This window comes from Scyliorhinus canicula, chromosome 9, assembly GCF_902713615.1.
Source record: "Scyliorhinus canicula chromosome 9, sScyCan1.1, whole genome shotgun sequence".
Lineage (NCBI taxonomy): Eukaryota > Metazoa > Chordata > Chondrichthyes > Carcharhiniformes > Scyliorhinidae > Scyliorhinus > Scyliorhinus canicula.
Window position 1 is genome coordinate 76,797,072 of NC_052154.1, and position 16,312 is coordinate 76,813,383.

Genomic DNA, 16,312 nt, shown 5'->3' on the forward strand with positions numbered 1-16,312 from the left:
CGTCATGTGTGCCCAGTGAACCACCTTGAATTATATCAGGCTGAGCTTGGCACATGATGAAGACGTTTGACTTTGCTCAGAGCATCTTCCCACAACCCGCCTCTACCTTCCCTCCCAGCTCATCTTCCCATTACGCTTTAGTTCACCTATCTGAGTTTCCTCCTCTTAACTTTCTGATCATCACTGTGTTAGTGCACTTGAATAATGTATTTTGTTTTATATCCTTTTTGATGTTATCATCATATCTCAAAAACAATTGCTTTAGATTGAGCAAGACCAACAGGGTGTGATATACGTTTGTACACTGATGGTAACTGTAATCCTTTCAGTACTTCAACTAAACTGCAGTTCTATTTAAATTTGTTGTTCTGTGTTTCCTCATTTTGAATTCTGCTCCTTCTGTTGGTATGCAGTTCATACCAATAATCATTCTCGCACTGCCTGACAATTGAAGAAAGAGGTGACAGTGGAAAAAACAACAAGAATAAATGTGAAGTGATGTGTTGGGTATGCTGGGTCTGCGAGCTCTGCGTTTACCATAGCAGTGAGAGAGACAGGCTTCACTTGGAGAAATGCAACTCTATTTATTAACTCTTATAATTAAACATGCTTTAACTGTGGGTTGACACTATGCTGAGTTGACTGGAGACCTGAGGCTAACCTGACCAGACTATCTTACTACCACATGGTGGATGTTCATGTTGTTGCTCACAGGCTCTGGCTGTCTCAGAGGCTGCATCCCAAGAGAGCGGGAAAACTAGTGCCCTCTGGCTTTATAGTGGCCTTGTCCTGTCTGGTGATTGGCTGCTGTGTTCTGTGTGTTCATTGGTCATCCTGTGTGTCAATCAATGTCTGTCTGTGTACCATCATATACTTGTGTATATATTATGACATGAAGAACTGAAAAGATCAGAATAAGAATTGCAGGGCGGTATTTACAGGCCGCATTGCACCCGGCGAGGATCCATGTGGGCGTGTTGGATCGTGGGAGAGGCCTAAATTGGGAACCATGCCGGGCGGCGAGCGGTTTGTGAGCCAACCTGCCCATTCACATTGATCCAGATCCCGCCCAAACGCAGCGAGAATCCAATAATAACCAATTAGGTCAATCTCCTCTCATTAACGAGCTGGTCACCCAATCTAATGTCTTCCTGCGATCTAACTGGCTCCCATATAGGTCATGCAGGCGCTGATTAATACTGGTCCAGACAAATCTGGACCAGACGTCATGGCAGCTGAGGGGATCTCCCATACCATTGGAGCCCCAGGGTGATTTGGAACTGGGCAGGGTGGCCCCTGTCATTTCCCCTGGTACCTAGATATCTTGGCACTGCCAGGCTGACATCTTGGCGCTTCCACTCTAGCATTGCCAGGTTGGCAGAAACACTGTCAGGGTGGCAGTGCAATGGTGCCTGGATGGCGCTGTCAAGGGTCAAAGCCTGAGGGGGGTCCAATGCCATGAAAAGAGGGATGAGAGGGATATGAAGGATGGTGGGTGCAAGGCGGGTATGAAGTGGTCTCCAGAGAAATGGGGATTCCTGGAAGGGGGGAATGGAAAGGCCCTCAGCGACGGGAGGGGGGGGGGGTGGTGGAATACCCATGTGTGTGTGGGGTGACATTGCCTGTCGTTGGGGGGTGTGGGAGCTCTCAACTTCACTTAATGATCGGGGCACCCTTTCAAAATGGTGGCCCAATCTCTGAGGAGCTGGTCTGGCCAGTGAGTTCAACTTGCTAGTGATGGAAAAAATTTGAAGTGTGGGCTTGCCCAGGGAGAAATTCCCCAAGGCCTGAAAAAGTGACAAAAAGTGTGGTTAGATAGCGGTGGGGAACCCACCGACAGAACTGGGGAGGAACTCCCAGCCAAACCCGTCTGAAATTACACTTTGTAACTTTTCGTTAGATCGCGCCCACAACCTGTTCTCAAAATATTAAAAATTAGTTTGTACAAGTTTATCCTGTTGGAATTTAATTATCCTTTTTTACCTCTGGGAAAGGTGAGTCAGGTGCATTCAAAATCTCTGGCTCCTCAAGGTTCAAAGGATATTACGTTGAAAAATCTCAAATTGCTGAGGAAGGGAGTTCGGAATCAACAGCACAGTATCAGTCAACTGTTGCAATATGGGATGTGACTGTGGTGCCAAATGTTGTTTCAGTTGAACTGTATGGGAGAAGTCTCTGTCCAAAGCATCAGCATTCCTCTCCTTCAGTGCAAATTCACAAAGTAGTGGTTAGAAATGTTGTACACCTCAGACCTGTACTACTTTAGAAGTTCAGCAACCCATCTATAAGGAAGTTATGATGAACTTTTATAAAATATGGGTTTGGCCTAACTAGTAGTGTTCGATTCCGGGCTCTGCATTTCAGGAAGGATGTGAAAGCTTCAGGGAGGATACAGAAAAGATTTACTCGAATGGTTCTGGAGGAAACAATCAGCTACGCAGATAGATTGGATGAGCTGGGACTGTTCTCCTTTTAGAAGATATTGAAAGGGTATTTGATAGATCCATTCAAAATCATGAGGGTCGATAGAAACTGTTTCCATTGGAGGAAGAGTCGAGAATCAGAGGACGTTGATTTAAGTGATTGGCAAACAAACCAACGACAACATGTGGAAATGCTTTCTTATGCAGAGTGGTTAGTCTGGAATGCACTGTGTAAAATGTCTGGAGGCAGATTAAATCATGGCTTTCAAAAGGGAAAGAAATATAGGGCTACAGGGAAAGGATGGGGCACGAGGACGGACATGGGTTTGATGGGCTGAATGGTCTGCCTCTGAATTGTAACCTATGAGTACTAATGACAGATTCTGGCTAATGCTGCTATAGCTGCCTGTTTTAAAGGATTGTTTTAATTGCAGGGAACTTGAAGGTGATTGGACTTATACTACCTTGATGAGCTACTTCCCACCTTTTTCTATGGGTAAGTACAAGTTGCCATACTTCTGGTTCGTTGCTAGAAAAATCATTTAGATTTATTCATGTTTCTGTCATTGCTTCTCCTTGAACAATTTTTTTAATCGGCCTGACCAAAAAACCTGCTTGATAAAAATGCTTTGGAATTGGTTGCTGGTTGATGCATAATTAGGGCAGGATGCCTCGCCACACGATTTTCTTCCTCACTTCCGACAAAGAAGCATTATGCCTTATCCAGATGGGATAGCTGAGATTGGAAACAGATACATGGGAGAATTGCCAGTGAGGACCGAATGTTACGTAGACCAAACAGAAAAGCCCAATAGTCCTAATAGTTTTATCATCTATTAATACAAGAGCACTCATACATATTAAACAAAAATCTGCAAAGTAAGCACATTTGAGAGAATATGTTAGATGTTGTTAGAACCCGGTGACAGACATCAAATCATTAAAGTTTGTGAGAACAGACACAGTGTACTAGGCATAGGGCCAGATGGTCAGGGTACCATGTGTGGGTTCTGTAAAACACCGACATCCAGGATTTCCAACAAAGGTAGTTTATTCCTAAGCTCAACAGCTACATATAGTACTGCCTGAGGTCCCGACTCAACCACTCCTGCCACAAGACCTCTTATGTAGCTGCAGCATCATGTTCTCACATGACCACTTGGTCTACATCTTTTTCATTTAGTTGGGACTCCCAATGGCATGGGATGTGACACCATAGGAAACTATGTACAGGCCGTTGTGTGACATGCATTAAAACAAACAGACAATGCGTAACTATTTAATATATATATTATATATTATATAGAGGTATATATTTAGACTGTAGTAACTGGTGCTTAGCCCATCCTGTCTCTCTCCTCCCCCCCCTTTCTATTGGAAAGAAAGCAGAACTTCAAAATCAGTTCTAGGCAAAGTGGTAACACAGTCCTAGAAACTTGTGTTCGGCCAGCTCAGGTGCCATCACAGGTTGGTGATGTTGTAATCTTTCTGTGAGCAACATGAGATGTTTCATCTGTGTGTTCATCAAGTGCAGGATTCACTGCGTTGGCCTCTGTACGGGTCTGCATGTCCGCTGATGCATGGGCTGATGCCATAGGCCCATGGCTGAAGTGGTGAGTTATCAGTTGGTGCTGGTTCTGCCACTTGGAGAAGGTGACAGCGATTGCATACATAATGGGAACTGTCAGGTTGCAGGACATTAGTGTGTATGACCGCCAACTGGTTATGGCCATGTGTGGTCTGAATCCTGACTGACATGGTGTTAGAGGGCTGAGTCTATGGGCATTTTGATCATAGTGTATTTTCGTATTCAATGTGCATTGCAGGAGAGCTTCATCCACGTTGGTTTCAAGTTTAGGCTGCATCAGAGCCTTGCCAGCAGGAATCATGATCCTGGTGCACCTGGAAAAACATTGTTGTGCTGAAAAGGGCAGGTCCTGGCATGGTAGATTTCGCAGGCTAAACTGCAGAATAGTAGTCTGTACAATCCTGTGCATTTTTCTCGAGAAGATGCTTGGCTGAACGAACCACCCGTTCAGCAAACCATTGGACTGTGAATATAGGGGGCTGCTCGTGATATTCTCAAAGTCCCATGTGCATGCAAAGTTGCAAAATTCAATGGAGACGAATTGGTGAGCTTTGTCCATCATGAGTTTTTGTGTAATGCTGTGTGTGGCAAAGTGCCTCTTAACCATGGTGTTTACGATTTTACGTGTCATGTTTGGCAGGTAGTCGCGTTTAAACCACCTGGAATATGTTTACCATTCACGCAAAGATGTTGGTAGCTGTGAATGATCAGGGGACGTGTAGAGGCAAACAGGTTTGCTTGATGCGGCTTGAATGCATTGCACGATGCGCATCTGGAGGTTTCTCTTTCCATGTACATGGAGGGCCAGCACAGCAATTCTTTGGCTCTGTATCTGGTTACTTCCACTCAGAGTGCCTTTGGTGCAGTTGTTGTGTGTAGTACCTCTGCAGGGATTGGTGATATGCCTATGGGCTTTTTTCATAGTTGGATGAGTGAACCTCCAACCAGCAAATGGCGGTGCAGACACACCATGCGGTTCTCCAGACCAAGGTCATGTGACCTGGGACGCAGATATAAAGAGAGGCACACCCGGCAGTCCAGAGAAGGAGAGAGTAATAAGACGTCCATATAATTGGTCAGGTGCTAGGTGTAAGTTCCAGAGGAGTAGCAAGGACTCGATGATAACGTGCTCTGTATCAGATTGCCCATCCTACCACGAGACACAATAAAATTATCCTGGTTTGTGGACATATCAAAGTGTTTGGTGAGTTACTTCATAAAGTACAAGGGACCAAACACACAACAGAGCGAGTAGGGATGATGAATGGCTGGCCATGCAGTGTTAGTCCATTTTGTACGGTGATAGAATCATAAAAATCCCTACAGTGCAGAGGAGGCCATTCGGCACATCGAGTCTGCAACGGCCCTTACTCCAATAGAGGCACCCTACCTAGGCCCATCCCCCACTTCCAACCCCATAACCCCACATAATTTATGGGCAATTTAGCATAGCCCAGTTCATCTAACCTGCACATCTTTGGATTGTGGGAGGAAACCGGAAGCACCCGGAGGAGGACCCACGCAGACACAGGGAGAACATGCAACTCCACACAGGACAGTCACCAAGGTCAGAATTGAACCTGGGACACCTGGCGCTGTTTGAGGCAGCATTGCTAACCATTGTGCCACCGTGCTGCCCCATGATCAGTTCATCTCTAATGACAAAAATCTGCGGAGCTCATAGGGAAACTCCCTTGAGGATTCTGGGCACTCCCTCAAGATGACATTGTACAACTGCCTGCATGTGATGTTTGCCTGTAAGTTACTTAAGTTACTGAATTCAACAAGAGGACAACACCTCTATTGCCATAATGTCTATGTCTCCTCATGATCCGTCTGATCTGTGGTGGATAAGAAGCTCTGGAGAAGGCATCAGCCAAGTACAACTCCTTGTTACGTTTATAGACAACGATGAAGGTTGTAGCATTGCTACTTTAGCATCTGCATTGCAGCCATGCAAATACAGTGTGGAGTGGCTTCTTTAAGATCCCTATGAGCTGGTGATCTGTTTCAGGAGTTGCAGTCTGACCATTAACTTAGTCATGAAATTTCTGATAAGCAAAGACTAAAGCAAGAAGTTCCTTTTTGATCTGTGCATAGCGAGTGTCAGTGAGGGCCCTTGAAGCAAAGATTATTTTTCTGCCATTCTGGTTGCAGACTACACCAAGTCCGTGCTGGAAGGTGTCTGCTGATATGAGAACGGGTGCTCAACGGTCAAACTATTGTAACCGGCACAATAGAGGTCGTGGGCAGCACAGTAGCACAGTGGTCCCTGGTTCGATTCCCTGCTTGGGTCACTGTGCGGAGTCTGCATGTTCTATCTGTTTCTCCGGGTGCTCCGGTTTCCTCCCACCAGTCCAAAAGATGTGCTGTTAGGTGAATTCGACATTCTGAATTCTCCCTCTGTGTACCCGAACAGGCGGCGGAATATGGCGACTCCGGGCTTTTCACAGTAACTTCATTGCAGTGTTAATGTAAGCCTACTTGCGACAATTAAAAAAAAATTTAAAACCCGCATGGGCTCCATCAATTCCTCCTCCCTCGGCACTGCACGACTGCACTGTAAATTCTATAATTCTACATTCCAAAGATGTGCAGGTTAGGTGGATTGGTCATGCTAAATTTCCCCTAAATTGGATTACGCAGATAGGGTGGGAGATTGGGCCTAGGTAGGATGCTCTTTCAGAGGGTCGGTGCAGACTCGATGGACCAATGGCCTCCTTCTGCACTAAAAGGGACTGACGATAAAGGGATAATGGCAGTTGTAGACAATTAAAGTGGTCTGAATTAAATATGCAGGCATAATCTGAGTAATAGGTGCAGATAGCAACCAACTCAAATCTGATGATAGAACAAAAGAAAGCATTGCCTTTGAAACCAAAAGACTTAGCTGCAGCCAATACCTGAAAAATGGAGTTGTGAGGAAGGATTAATGACCTTGAACATAATTTAAACCTTTGAAATGATGAAGCAGTGGTTCTTGTGAGAAAAATAATTACACAAACTCATTCTGAGTAGGAAGACAAAAAACATAAAGAATTTAAAACTATTCATGAAGCGATTGAAAAGAGTGTCAAGACCTTTTATCTGATCACCTGACAAAACCTTAACAAAGCTCTTCTAGTTGCTAAAGAGGATTTTACTTGGCAAAGAATGAATTGCTTGTACAAAAGTAGACAGTCTTCCCGGGAAAAAAAGTTTCAATCATGGAAAAAAACTTAAAGTAAAAGTAATCCTGCATTAAACGGGAGGAGGATGTGTGGCTGGTTGAGGACTTTCTTTACAGACTTGGACATTAAAAAAACCTGCAGACATGTAAAAAAAACGAAGATCAGGAGTTAAAATCTGCACAGGGTGTTTGTCAATATCCTGACAACAATGTACATCATTAATTGTCTGGGGTTCAAAGAGAACAAAGGGTATTACTGAATCAGAGGGTAAGAAGCCTTACAATGAAGGATTCCTTCTTGGTTTACAATTCACACTTGCCACTACCAGAATACCCAAAGGTTTATCAGAAATCAGCAATGTTGTTCTTGACAAAGTTTTTTTTAAAAAAATTTTTATTGAGTTTTCATATTTTATATTGAACAAATAACAAATTATTAGAGGGGAAAAAAAACACACAAAAATTAACATGTATATTTACAGGTAAGCATCTTCGTAATAATAACTGTGGCCTCCCCCCTTTAGCCGGCATACATATTTTACATTCCCCAATATGGCCGAGGCACATGATTATAGGCATTTATTTACAGTTTGATTTTGGGCCTTAGCTAGCCATCAAACCCATAACGAACCCGTAGCCCTCCCCCCCCCCCCCCCCCCCCCCCCCCCACCTCGGCTACCTTCCCCCGATTCCCGTCCATTTTCCCCTGATTCTTGGCCACCCGACTATTCTTCCTCTTGTACGTTGGCCACAAACAGGTCCCGGAACAATTGCATGAATGGCTCCCACGTTCTGTGGAAGCCGTCGTCTGACCCTCGGATGGCGAATTTGATTTTCTCCATTTGGAGAGATTCCGAGAGATCGGACAGCCAGTCTGCAGCTCTGGGCGGTGCTGCTCACCGCCAGCCAAACAGGATTCTACGGCGGGCAATCAGGGAAGCAAAGGCAAGGGCGTCTGCCCTCCTTCCCAAGAATAGATCTGGCTGGTCTGAAACCCCGAAGACCGCCACAATCGGGCATGGCTCCACCCTCACCCCCACCACTTTGGACATAGCCTCGAAGAAGGCTGTCCAGTACTCCACAAGTCTGGGGCAAGACCAGAACATGTGGGCGTGGTTGGCCGGGCCTCTTTGGCACCGTTCACATCTGTCCCCCACCTCCGGGAAGAACCTACTCATACGGTTTCTTGTTAAGTGGGCTCTATGTACCACTTTTAGTTGCGTCAGACTGAGCCTTGTGCATGTGGAGGTGGAGTTGACCCTATGCAGTGCTTCACTCCAGAGTCCCCACCCTATCTCAATCCCCAGGTCGTCCTCCCATTTCATTCTTGTTGCGTCCAGTACGGTGTCGTCCCTTTCTACCAGTCGGTCATACATGTCGCTACAGTTCCCTTTCTCTAGGATACTTGCGTCCAGTAGGTCTTCCAGTAGTGTCTGTCGTGGCGGTTGTGGGTACGTCCTTGTCTCCTTTCGTAGGAAGTTTTTGAGCTGCAGGTACCGTAGCTTGTTCCCCCCAGCTAGCCGAAATTTCCCTGTCAGTTCGTCCAGTGTTGTGATCCTGTCGTCCGTGTATAGGTCCCTGACTGTCAGTGTCCCCCCGTCCTGCCTCCACCTTTTGAAGGTGGCGTCAGTCAGTGCTGGTGTGAACCTATGGTTGTTGCAGATGGGAGCCTTGTCCGACATTTTGGTCAGGCCAAATTGCTGCCGCAGTTGGTTCCAGGATTGGAGGGTGGCTGTCACCACTGGGCTGCTGGAGTGTTTTTTGGGTGGGGATGGGAGTGCTGCTGTGCCGAGGGCCCGGAGGGAGGTCCCCATGCAGGAGGCCTCCTCCACACGCATCCACTCGGCTTCTGGCTCCTGGATCCATCCCCTTACTCGCTCGGCTGTTGCCGCCCAGTGGTAGAATTGTAGATTCGGGAGGGCTAGCCCCCCCAACTGGATTTTGTTTTTTGTAGGACCTTCTTTGGGATCCTAGCATTTTTGCCCCCCCATACGAACGCCATGATAAGTTTGTCCAGCACTTTGAAAAAGACCTTGGGGATGTAGATCGGAGTGGATCTAAACAGGAAGAGGAACCTGGGCAATACGTTCATTTTGATCGTCTGGACTCTCCCCGCGAGGGAGAGCGGGAGTGTATTCCATCTTTGCAGGTCCTTTTTTACTTCCTCCGTCAGGCTGGTGAGGTTCCATTTGTGGATCCCTTTCCAGTCATGGGCTATTTGGATCCCCAGGTAGCGGAATTTGTGTCGGGCTTGTTTGAACGGCAGCCCCTTTAGTGCTCTCCACCCCCCCCCCCCCCCCCCCCCCCCCCCCCCCCCCCCCCCCCCCTTGCGGGTGTATTGGGAAGATCTGCTCATGTTGAGTTTGTAGCCCAAGAAGGCTCCAAACTCTTTCAGGAGCGCGATGATTCCGTCCATGCTGCTTTGTGGGTCCAAGATGTAGAGGAGCAGATCATCTGCATAGAGTGAGACTCTGTGCTCTCTGCCTCCCCTTCGGATCCCCCTCCAATTTTTTGCTGCCCTGAGCGCGATTGCTAGCGGTTCGATTGCTAGTGCGAACAGCAGCGGGGACAGTGGGCATCCTTGTCTGGTGCCCCTGTGCAGCTGGAAGTATTGGGAGTTGGTATTGTTGGTCCGTACACTCGCCATGGGAGCGTTGTATAGGAGCTTTACCCAAGCGGTGAACCCTGTTCCAAGCCCCAACCGCTCCAGTACCTCTATGAGGTATTTCCATTCGACTCTGTCGAAGGCCTTTTCTGCGTCTAGGGAGATGATCACCTCTTGTGTTCTCTCCCCGGAGGGGGTCATTATCACGTTCAGCAGGCGCCTGATGTTCGAGGTAAGCTGTCTACCTTTGACGAAGCCCGTCTGGTCCTCTGTGACCACCTCAGGTACACAGTCTTCTAGCCTTTTGGCTAGGATTTTGGCCAGTATTTTGGCGTCTGCGTTCAGCAGAGATATGGGTCTGTATGACCCACATTCTGTTGGGTCTTTGTCTTTCTTAGGTATCAGCGAGATTGAGGCCTGTGCTAACGTGGGTGGCAGTGTGCCCCTGGCTAGCGAGTCTGTGAACATCTCCCACAGGTGCGGGGCCAGCGCTGTCGCGAATTTTTTGTAGAAGTCCGCCGGGAATCCGTCCGGTCCCGGCGCCTTCCCCGTCTGCATGGAGCTAATGCTGTCCATGATCTCTCCCAGTGCTAGTGGTGCTTCCAGGTCCCGTTTTCTGCCCTCCCCCACGACTGGAATGTCCAGTCCATCAAGGAACAAGTTCATCCCAGCCTTCCCCGTTGGGGGCTCTGAAGTGTACAGCTCTTGGTAGAAGGCCTTGAAGGTTTGTTAATCCTCTCTGGTTCTGTTTCCAACGTGCCTCTGGTACCCCTGATTTGCGCAATTTCTCTGGCGGCTGCCTGCTTTCTCAGCTGGTGTGCCAACAGGCGGCTGGCTTTGTCTCCGTGTTCGTACAGGGTCCCGCGCGCCTGGCGGAGTTGGTGCACTGCTTTCCTGGTGGAGAGCAGGTCAAAGTTCCTTTGTAGTTCTTTTCTCTCCACCAGGAGCTCTACGGTCGGGGCTTCGGAGTATTTACGGTCTACCTCCAGTATGGAGTCGACCAGCTTCTGCCAAGCCACCCTTTCCTCCCTATCTCTTTGCGCTTTGAAGGCAATGATTTCCCCTCTTAGTACGGCCTTAAGCGCTTCCCAGAACGTGGAGGATGAGACCTCCCCGTTTGGTTGTTGTTCTTGACAAAGTTAACCAGACACAACCACGGATACCATTTTCTAGCCAAGGACATAGAAAAGCTGATAAAACTACTCAAAATGAAAAAAGGGATTTCCCAAGAAGTGGAGCACTGAGGAAGAAGATGCTCCCTAGATTTTAGTGAAAGAGGAAGTAATTCAGACTCTTGAAGGGTTTAAAATTGATAATTGCTGATTTGCTGAACATTGCTGATTTATGGACGGCCCGGTGGCACAGTGGTTAATAATAATCTTTATTAGTGTCACAAGTAGGCTTGCATTAACATTGCAATTAAGTTACTGTGAAAATCCCCGAGTCACCATACTCTGGCGCATGTTCAGGTATACTGAGGGAGAAATTCAGCACCAGTTAGCACTGCCTCACAGCTCCAGGGACGCGAGTTCAATTCCGGCCTTGGGTGACTGTGTGGAGTTTGCACTTTGTCCCCGTGTCTGCGTGGGTTTTATCCGGATGGCTCCGGTTTCCTCCCACAGTCCAAAGATGTACAGGTTAGGTGGATTAGCCATGCTAAATTGCCCCTTAGTGTCCAAAGGGTTAGGTAGTATTACTGAGTTGCAGAAATATGTTGGAGGCATGGGCTTAAGTAGGGTGCTCTTTCCAAGGGCCGGTGCAGACTCTATGGGCCAAATGGCCTCCTTCTGTGCCGTAAATTCAATGATTCTCTAAGGAGGAGATATTAGGCTGCTGTACTTAAAGTTAGTAAGGTACCATGACCAAATGACATGGATCCAAGAATACTGACAACAGTGAGTGGAAATTGCGGAGGCACTAGCCATAATTTTCCAGTCTTCCGTTGACTCAGGGGTGTTGCCACAGGACTGGTGAATTGCAAATGTCACATCCTTGTTCAAAAAAGTCTGTAAAGATCTTGGCCGGGATTCTCCCCTACCCGGCGGGGCGGGGGGTCCCGGCATGTTGGAGTGGCGTGAACCACTCTGGCGTCGGGCCGCCCAAAGGTGCGGAATTCTCCCCACTTTTAGGGGCCAAGCCCTCACATTGAGGGGCTAGGCCGCGTGAACGGCCTTTGGCGCCATGCCAGCCGGGGCCGAAAGGACTTCGCGAGCCGGCGTAAGTCCGTGCATGCGCCGGAGCGTCAGCGGCTGCTGACGTCATACCGGCGCATGCACAGAGGAGAGGGGTCTCTTCCGCCTCCGCCATGGTGAAGACCATGGCGATGGCGGAAGAAAAAGAGTGCCCCCATAGCACAGGCCGCCCGCCGATCGGTGGGCCCCGATCGCGGGCCAGGCCACCGTGGGGGGCACCCCCGGGGTCAGACCCCCCCAGGAACCCGGAGCACGCCTACGCCGCCAATCCCACCGGTCAGGTAGGTGGTTTAATCCACGCCGGCGGGAGAGGCCTGTCAGCGGTGGAACTTCGGCCCATCGCAGGCCGGAGAATCACCGCGGGGGGCCTGCCGACCGGCACGTGGGGCCCGTCGACAGGCACAGCGCGATTCCCGCCCCCGCCGAATCTTGGGGGCGTAGAATTCGGGACACGGCAGGGCACAGGATTGACGCCAGTCCCGGACGATTCTCCGGCCCCCCCGGGGAAAGCACGGAGAGAAACATCCATTTATAGTTATTCCAAAATAACATTAAAAGACAAAAAAAACTTTGGATTAGATTTTGCAACACAGAAATAAGCATTTAAAAATGAAGTGGTAAACAATATAGAAGAATTTTTTCTTTCTTTTTTTTTAGGTTTTCCAATTAGGGGGCAATTTAGCGTGGCCAATCCACCTACTCTGCACATCTTTTGGGTTGTCGGCATGAGGCCCACTCATTCATGGGGAGAATGTGCAAACCACACGGACAGTGACCCGGGGCCAGGATCACATCTGGGTCCGCGGTGCTGTGAGGCAGCAGTGCTAACCACTGTGCCACCGTGCCATCCAAAATAGAAGAAAATATCTGCGAAAATGCAGAGGTTTTATTTAATACTGTTATCAGTTCTATTTGTATTAGGGGTTAATTTTACAACGTGAATCAGTTCCCATTTATCCATTCTTTATTTTCAGGAAACGATGTTTCTGATCCTGGCTTTAATGTAGACCAGAAACAGATTGAACTGCAGCTGGAACTCTGGTTAGTAATAAATGTTTATGTGAATCTGTATCTGTGGGTAAACCTTTACCTCCTCTTACCTTCTTTCACCTTCATAGATCATAGAATTTACAGTGCAGACGGAGGCCATTCGGCCCATTGAGTCTGCAGCGGCTCTTGGAAAGGACACCCTACCCAAGCCCACACCTCCACTCTAACCCCATAACCCAGTAACCTCACCCATACTAAGGGCAATTTTGGACACTAAGGACAATTTAGCATGGCCAATCCACCTAACCTGCACATCTTTGGACTGTGGGAGGAAACCGGAGCACCCGGAGGAAACCCACGCGCACATGGGGAGAACGTGCAGACTCCGCACAGACAGTGACCCAAGCCGGGAATCGAACCTGGGACCCTGGAGCTGTGTAGCAATTGTGCTAACCACTATGTTACCGTGCTGCCCAGTTATTTAGTTACTCCCAGTTATTTAGGATTTCTTTGTTATTTCCATCTGCTGCTGCTTCCCTAATGATTACTAGCATTTTTTTGATTCATCCATGAGCATTGGTGGCTGGACCAGCATTTATTGCCCATCCCTAATTGCCCTTGAACTGAGTGGCTTGCTAGGCTATTTCAGAGGACATCCACTTTGCTGTGGAGATGGAATCACATGTGTAGGAGCATTTCCAAGGACTGAGTATTGAGCTAGCTTTTACATGGGGTTTCTCCATCTTAGTTACAGCTCAGCTGAACACACAGACTGCAGACACATCAACTCCAGTTAAGACAGCTTTATTTTCCCAAGCTTGGTCCACCCCCGTGGGAGAGTGATCTGGATAGATGCCAAAATCACTCTACCTGGCAATGTACAGACACACCAATTATACAGTTTTCCAAAACTCAGTAGCCCACCCCAGGTGGACTTGATTCAATCCTTGGAGCTGTCAATTTTATATTGACCACTGAAATTTACTTTAAGCAACATGGTGACTGTGATCAGCTCATGAATTAACCCCATCCTGCTACCTGTTGTTTACTAGGATACTGTATCCATAATGAAGTTGTTTTTCTGCCATTCCCATCTTATTGCAGTCAGTTTCTGCCTACCTCATTGTTCATCAAGGGGCAGGATGCCAAAGTTGGTTTCTCTTTATACCATGGATTATCTAAAACAGGATTTTGGGGGCACTGATAAGAACTGTTTACTGAGCTGACTGTATTATTGCTGACCACACTACTTCTGTCTAATCCTGTTTGTCTCAAAAACAATGGCAAGTTAGCTAGCTTAAATCCCATCATGCATTGTGGCCACTGCTGGTAGCAAGAGTTTGAATGCGTATTACTGCTATGGCCTAAAAATACATGTTTAATGGTTAATAATGATTACTGGGTATACTTTATATGATTAATCTCAATCCTTAATAAACTAATTTATGTCAAACTATTCTAGTGTTATCCTAGCTATCTGGTTTTAAGGGGCCTCATCTCAGGACACCCCCCTTCACCAAGAAGTGCCAGACCAGTTAAGGATGGCAGATTTTCTTTCCCTAAAGGGCATGAGTAAACCAGATGGGTTTTGTTTCATGGTCATTATTAGACTTGTAATTCCAGATTTATGAACCCTTGCCCCAGACCATTACCCTGGGTCTCTGGATCTCTAGTCCACTACACCACTGCCCCGTCACGAGGGTGCTAGATTCCACAATGTTTAAGTGGAATGGGGAGGCGGGGGGTGTACAAAGACAATATGGAAGAGATTTTCTGTTCCCCTCCCCCTGCCGCAGTGTGATTCTTGGTGTGGTGAGAGGTGGCCCGCCATTGGCCGGCAGCGGGATTCCTCTGCTGTCAATGGAATTTACCATTTAATCCACCACCACCCTCCAATGCCAGGAAATCCTCAGCAGTAAACCCACTGGCAAGAAGGGCCAGAAAATTTAGCTTAAATAGGATAGTGTGAAAGCACAAGCTGCTTTGAGATTTGTAAACTAATCTGGTCAGCCGAACAATTCGCTATAATTGTACATTGGGGAAAGTAAAACTGTAATTCGGGTGTAAATTTCAAATTCTTTCAACGTTTTTTCTTTAGCCTCCAGGAATGTAGTACCGGGGTGTAACACTTCTCTCAAACATTACCCAGATTTTAAACCATATTCATTAGATGGCATTTTTGGAACAGATTGACATTTACTACTCAGTTCTTATGCCGATAGTTTAAAAAACATGATTTTAGCCTCACTGCTGCCTTGTGTTTCTACAGCTGAAGTGTTAAAATAATTAATACTCCTATTTTCACTTTAAGACTGGTCATATTTGCTCTGTTGTGACTGTGGCAATATTGTCTGTCACTTCCACCTTTCATGCCATGTTGTGTTTTTCCATAGGAGAGACAAATCACTGTATGCTTATCAGGCCCAAGCTGTTTGTATGACCAGACTGTTGCATGAGATTAAAACATTAAGAACTCAGGTATGATTCATTTATCAGCAGCCCAAATTATCCATAAAAAGAAACCTGCAGACAATGTCAATTTTATTTTCTAGATTTGTTCCCTTGCCTTATAATAGTGACTCACTCTGAGGAGCAGTTCCTTCAAAATGAAGTGCTCAAGCAACCATCATTTATATACGATTCCAGATGATTTGTAGCAACCATCAAATCACAGGCCAAGAGTCCTCCTTGATGTCCACACACCCAAACCTGCCAGTAAGGGGATTACTGGATAACTAGGAGGCCAATTCCAGCTGCTTTCTTTCTTATTCTTCCCTAAACACAAAACATTTTCGGCAGGAGAATTTATTGGGTGGGATTCTCCATCTCGCCACACCAGGGGCGGGATTCTCCCCTACCCTGCGGGGCGAACCAATCCGCACCTTCAAGGGCTAGGGTGGCGGGGTTGGCGCCCCGCTAGCCAGCGCCGAAGGGCCTCTGCCGGCCGGCGCGAGTTGGCGCATGCACAGGAGCGCCAGCGTGCGCTGGCGTATCCCAGTGCATGCGCAGGAGGGTTCTTCTCCGCGCCGGCCATGGTGGACCGTTACACCGGCCGGCGCAGAGGGAAAGAGTGCCCCCACGGCACAGGCCGATCACGGGCCAGGCCACTGTGGGGGCCCCCTCCGGGGCCAAATCCCCCCACGCCCCCTGCCCGAGGATTCCGCAGGCCGTCCACAGAGCCAGATCCCACCAGTACGGACCTGGTGTATTTTACATCAGCGGGACCCGCCAAAAACGAGTGGCCACTCGGCCCATCGTGGGCCGGAGATCGCCAGGGGGACCACTGCCAATGGCCCCCGACCGGCGCAATTCCTGCCCCCGCCAGAAAACCGGTGCCGGAGTATC

At 47.9% G+C, this 16,312-nt stretch overlaps 1 protein-coding gene across 8 annotated transcripts in view; it reads left to right on the forward strand.

The window, feature by feature from the left end:
• The first annotated feature begins 2,830 nt into the window (after nucleotides 1–2,830).
• The window catches only part of si:dkeyp-50b9.1, a 100,861-nt gene continuing 87,379 nt past the window's right edge, over nucleotides 2,831–16,312 (forward strand). For all 8 annotated transcript variants that reach the window (XM_038806954.1, XM_038806955.1, XM_038806959.1 and 5 more), the window contains exons 1-3: nucleotides 2,831–2,919; nucleotides 12,952–13,018; nucleotides 15,361–15,445. In XM_038806954.1, coding sequence (XP_038662882.1) covers nucleotides 2,892–2,919; nucleotides 12,952–13,018; nucleotides 15,361–15,445 — 180 coding nt within the window. In that variant the 5' untranslated portion in view covers nucleotides 2,831–2,891. The remainder of the gene's footprint in view (nucleotides 2,920–12,951; nucleotides 13,019–15,360; nucleotides 15,446–16,312) is intronic.